This window comes from Mya arenaria, chromosome 6 (assembly GCF_026914265.1).
Source record: "Mya arenaria isolate MELC-2E11 chromosome 6, ASM2691426v1".
Classification (NCBI taxonomy): domain Eukaryota; kingdom Metazoa; phylum Mollusca; class Bivalvia; order Myida; family Myidae; genus Mya; species Mya arenaria.
In genome coordinates, this window is record NC_069127.1 from 25,422,980 (window position 1) to 25,429,144 (window position 6,165).

At 34.2% G+C, this 6,165-nt stretch overlaps 1 protein-coding gene across 1 annotated transcript; it reads right to left on the reverse strand.

The window, feature by feature from the left end:
• Window positions 1–1,080: 1,080 nt before the first annotated feature.
• Window positions 1,081–5,249, reverse strand: LOC128236929 (baculoviral IAP repeat-containing protein 7-like). Its single transcript, XM_052952068.1, has 4 exons — window positions 3,945–5,249; window positions 2,891–3,262; window positions 2,472–2,726; window positions 1,081–2,268 (listed from the first exon to the last, which is right to left on the reverse strand). Exons 1-4 carry the CDS (start codon window positions 5,161–5,163, stop codon window positions 2,072–2,074), a joined length of 2,043 nt encoding a protein of 680 aa, XP_052808028.1. The 5' UTR covers window positions 5,164–5,249; the 3' UTR covers window positions 1,081–2,071.
• Window positions 5,250–6,165: the final 916 nt, after the last annotated feature.

Consider the following 6,165-nt stretch of genomic DNA (forward strand, 5'->3'; position numbering starts at 1 on the left):
ACTGTTACAAAAAGCCTGACTTTAGTATCACATTTACTGATTCCATGGTAAACCAATTACATTATCATGATGATACTTCGTATAAAGAAGTATAAAGATTATATTTCAAAATGATATTATCCTATTTCCATTATTGTCCGATAGATCATCGAAATGCTTGTTTCGATTCCATTCGATTATCGATAGCAAATGGATTTCTAAACACAGGAATTGTACACTTGACCGCTCAACCGTATATGGCACTAGGCGCGTTTTACGCATACTTGTTTAATCAGCGCCCTATAGCAGATATTAAAATGACTTATATAAGTTAAGCGAAAAGATCTACATGTGACGCCAATTTGAAAGAAAACGTCTACCTTTTGACGGGGAAAAGACTGATCAAAAGCGAAAAACTGTATTCAGTCTTATCTGAGTCATATTTACAAATTTTATTAACGAATCTCATGTTTGCTAATTTTAGTGGTTTGATTATTATCTTTATTTATTTATTATTATTCATCTTGACATTGCTGGCATATCAAATGTGGTCGCAGTATTATTTTAAGTCTTAGAGCTACACGTGTAGCCTATGTTAATCTCAATGCTTCCTATCTCTTTTAGAAATCAGCCAAAAATGTAGCACTTGCAGACTTCACTTTTGAAAGTTACCAGAAGTGTAGTATGCTATCAGCTATGTCACATTCTAAGTTAACCGTAGCCACTGTTCTTCGATAATAACCGCCAGAAAGCCCAAATTAAAATATAAGAAAGCAATATAGAAACCGTTTTTATCTATCCTGAACGTTTGCTTGGTCAATTTCATTCAAACTTCACCAGAATGATCATTGCGTCTGTTTGCGTTTTTAACTATTGTCTGCTTTTAAAGCACATCTCTTCTTCGACGAGGAGAGTTTTACTGTTAATATCATTATACTTTTGTACTTTTAATTAATGAGCTAGATAATATTTTATTGTGTGTGTACTTTTAGTTTGTAAAGGCTACATCGAACACTTATTAATGATTGAGTTTGGTAATGCCTTTAACCAACGTTGTTTTTTGCAGTTATTAAAACGTCTTGGCCAATATGAAATATCGAATAGCTTGTTAACGATTTTATTTTATATAAATATAATTCACAATTAACAAAACAGATACATACATAGATATGAAGTTCAAAACAAATCCATAAAAATAAAAATATATATGTTGTTTTCAATAAGAAGTTGGTAGGTGCTGCCAAAATATATCATAAATAATATCATATATCCAAATGGACATGTCTGCAAGTAAGCTTGTAAAAGATTGGTATGTTATGAATTAAGCAGATTTAAAATCGGGCCAATGGGTCGGAATGGAGGTTTTCCATATAGACATAATAATTATATTGGTAACTAGCCCTGGCAACCATGTTTCTTTATGAATCGGCATGGGGTGAAGGAGTTTGATAGAGGGTCACATTCATGTAAAATAATTCTTATAATCGGGCAATGGACTCGGAGGAGAATATTTTCCAAACAAAGAGTGAAAAGTTGACCCGACCCCTGGCGGTCATGTTTTTTACGAATCAACATGGGGTGAAGAAATTTAAAAAGGTTCATCTACTGAACCTTTCTGTAAAATTATTTTAAAGTTGGGCCTGTAGAATCTAAGGAGATGATATACAAAGTTGTCCATATACAGACATATTGTTTTACGAATCAACATGGGTGAAGGTATTTGATACAGGGTCACCATTTTTGAGAAAATATACAGAAATCGGGCCGGTGATTGCAGATATGAAGATTTATGAAGTTTTCTCTTTCGGTTGCCATGGTAACAAGAGTTCTGCATAGAATCACTTTTATTGAAGAAATCTGGAAGATGACCACCCAAGGAACATTCCTGTGAAGTTTGGTTGAAATGGTTTGAAGGAAAATGTTGACGACGGTCGGACGGACGGCGACGGATAATCAACCTATCGGCATAGCTTACGCTGAGCACTTTGTGCTCTGGTGAGCTAAAAACATGATGAATAGTCATTACCCTTCTATATACACTTTAAGCAATTAGTACTAATGACACATGACCCAATAGTGTAGTTTGGCAGCACTACGACATAAACGTCCTAACAGTGCCTTTAATGACAGACCGACAGATGGCGCATTTTCGGAGTGCGTGCGCACATTCAGTGCATGTCACCATGTGACCGCACGGGAGGAAGACCATGCAGGCGTCGTTGTCCATGCAGACCTTGCATATCATCTGTTGTTTCAATAACTCGTTTTCGTCGGATAACTTCTGCTTTACTGAAAATCAATATTGTAGCGTTCAATCATCTTGCAAATTCAATGCCGGCGTCTTAAGAGTACACTCTTAAAAATACGTTTCTGAAATAAGTTCTTAGCTTTTAGGAAATGATTCTAGTAATTGCCAATAAAACATGAGAATATAGTATTTGTTTTGAAATGTCATGATATTCTTTCGTATTAAGCTATTTATATAGAAATACCTTCAGATAAACCATTCATTGCTTTGCATTGTTCGGCTTTAAATGTGTTGCTCGATGCTGCTTCAGGTTTCTGGTTTATCTCCGTGCGGTCTATGTTACTTGAGCTTCCTTCTCTGTCTGTGATATTCGAGTTGAGTTCATCCGATTGTCGGAATAAGCCTGAAAGTTCCTGCTGTTCGGATTCATGATTGGCTGTACTGCTTTGGGATGTCAGTAAATACTCTATTACCTCTTCTTTCCTCGCTAAAAATGAATCTGGAATACGAAATTAAAATATACATTAAAAGACACAAACACCTTAAGCATTTAGATAAATTTACATAATTTAAGTTTTTAATGAACCTGGTTTATAAAAAGTGTCATTTTGCACAATAACTTTACGAAAAATACCTTTTGACTCTAAAAATAATTGCACGTACCTGTGGTGTTTGATAGCTGCAACAGCGCTTCGTCAATTAAACTTTCTGAAAATCCCATTTCCTGCAGTTCTTTTATCAGGGTTCTGTTTTCATTATTTCCAATCGGCACAATGCTACTTGTAGATGCGGATACAGTTTCCGGAAAAAGTGTTTGTTCATCTATATACCTTTGATTTGCAGCCGTTTCTGAGTGACCGAAGCTTGCAAGCCCGTTTGTCAGAAGACACGCATCGATAAATCCCTGACCTTTGCATTGTTTAACGTATTGACAGTTCGGGAACCAGCGTGCGTGCTCAATCCAGGGATCGTCACCATGTTCCCAGTTGCGCATGCCCCCTCCACAGGAGAAGCAACGGACACAGTCTGAAACCCCTAAAACGAAGAAAATGCTAAGCATACTAAGTTATTATGTATAATTAAACTAAACAAAATGTGTTTAGAACCTCGAACGTGTCATAGTAAACGCCTTAAAATTATGGAATATATTCATTCCGATAAAATACAATTTTGTCCAAATTTTAAGAAAATTTATACGGAAAAAAACATGTTTTCATCACTGGATTAAACGTAGTGACACAACTCAGGAATGAAAAATGTGTGAGATCTTCAGCTTCAGTAACCTTTAAGTCTTTATGGCATATAAAAGTGTTAAGTATGTGTCTATAGTCAATATTTTTATGTCATGTTTGACATTTAACTGGTACTAAGCATGATGTCAACAATCCTTGAGTATGAAAACAGCCGCGTTCTTTTTCATATTTTCTGAAACATGTAGGTTTTTGAAACAAAAATAGAGACAATCGATCCTAATCAAATTCATATATTTGTATATATATTTAATTTCTTATTATTCTTATTATATTATATATATATGTACTTAGTTCTGTTGAATAACGTAAAAATGCTTACATAAACTATCCGTGCGCGGGAAAAAAAATAATTATGAAATAAAATAACACAGGCAAATATTGTCATCCTGAAAATATATTTCACAATTATACATCAATTATTTATGAGTTATTAGTTCATTATCACATGGATAAAAAAGAATTACCTGTATGAAAAAGTCCACACTCTACGAGAGATTGTGATGGAACAATATGCGAAAACGCCCATGTGTGAAATGTGTCATATCTTCGACGTTTTATTGCATATTCAGGATACTTAGCGTTACTGGTAAGTGTGTTAATAATTTCTGTTTTTGGTTCCCGATGATTCACTGGGTGGTTTTCCGATTTGCTATTTTTGAAAGCTGTCTCTTGTTCATGTGTCTCATCATAAGACGCAGTATGTTCGTCAATAGACCTGGAGCAAGCGGAATTACACTCATTTCCATTTGATTTAACTGCGGGATGAATAGGAATATTTGACTCATCTTTTCCAGTCATAAACGCACAGTCTGGTGATATGTTCCTGTGTGTGTCAGCAACTGATACTTCATGTGGCCACTTGTTGTTTTTAACACCACAGCTAAAACATTCGACAATATCTCTCTCCCCTGTGTAGAAGAACCCACTTTGTGAGAGTCGAATAAAACTCATTTCTGAATTGTCTTCTGGGAAATTATTGAAAGAAACGAGTCTATTCCATTCCTGTTCCATGTGCAGATTTTGTCTGAGCAAGGGGAAACATTTTATTTGTCGAGTAACAGGTTTATAGGAGTTCATATAAAGGTATTTCGTGGTTTGCTGTTTTAAACGTTTTGCTTCCTGTATAATATCCACTATTTTTGAACTGGTATTGTCCAAAAGATACTTAACCCCATTGTCCATGTGTGCACTATTTTGTCCATTTATTCTTATAGCGTAGCAAAAACACAGCATTATTACTGCGCTTTCAATCTGACTTGCGATATGCAATTTAGAAAAAGTTCCTTTAACAAAAATAATAAATTCATTTCTATTGTTATTTACCATTAACGTATTTGGTGAAGTTCCGAGTCCCATAGTCATTCTACTTCTATTCGTTTGATTAGAATCCAACATGTCCAAGCGTCCAACACATTCGTAACATCTCCTAGAAACCGTGATATGCATGTTAGCACGAAATTCGGGCCAATAAGTATCTGTGGTTTCTTTCGATGAAATCGTTTTGGCATTTTCTTTCCATCGATACGTACCTATCCTTCTAGCCCCTTTGTCGGTATTTTGTTCATATATCCGTCTTTGGAAACACATCAGCACTTTTGGATAATCTCTGCAACTGTTCTTGTTACTCCAATTAATGTATAAAACTAAAAAAATGATTATCAACACTCTTTTTACAGAATACATTTTGAAAGCACTTGTTTCTTGAATCACTCAAAAAGAGTAAACCGTCTGCTTATTCGTTCAGTTCTTTATAGCTTACTTCATTCCACTTGTATATGTCAAAGTTTTATTTATAATACAGACGCAATATAAAAAGCCGTATGAAATGTATCTTCATGAAGTGTTTAAACTTTGAATAATCGCCAGTGATCGATGTGATGATTTACATAACATTGTTAAATTGTTAAAAATATATAGTAATCAAATTACATTTGAAAAAAATTGCCATAAATGACGTTTTTATTCATAATACAGAATTGTAAACTAACGCTCAGCGATTATTAAGTGGGATACCTGTTTAAGCATTATCGGTCAAGAGGCTTTTACGTTGGTATATTTAGATTATTACTGCGTGAAGTCAACATTTTGTTTTCGTCTTCGATATAAACAAGATAATAAAAAAATGACGAAGGAAAGTTTCTAAAAATCACAGGTAATTCAATTATTTTAGAAACTGATCAAGCGGTTTAAGTGTTTTATTGTCAATAAATGGTATTTGCGGTTACCTTTAATGGGTTCAATACCTTTAACTTGACTGCTTACATTCACTACTAGCTACAACCAATGATTTCGAGGATTGAATATTTAACTTAAATGCTCTTACCTTAAAACAATACCCATGTACTTAATTCATAAACCATGTATTACACACTTTCCTTTTTATAAACCTTCCTTTTAATGACCTTGGAATTTATTTGTGTTAGTAGGCGGTTTAATATTGACAGAGATTAATTCGTTTCTATTTCATAACACATTTCACTTTACAGTAATTGAATTATAAGTCATACAGTACATATTATTTTTCTAGTAAAATACATTGTGATGTAACAAAAGTCCAGCGCACCACCTTCTAAACTTCGCGCAAAACTGTACACACCATTGCGTTTCGTTTTATAGTTCTTACTCATTGACAGTAAGATTCCGATGTATTCTACTATGTGTGAACAATGGCAATAACTAAATTTC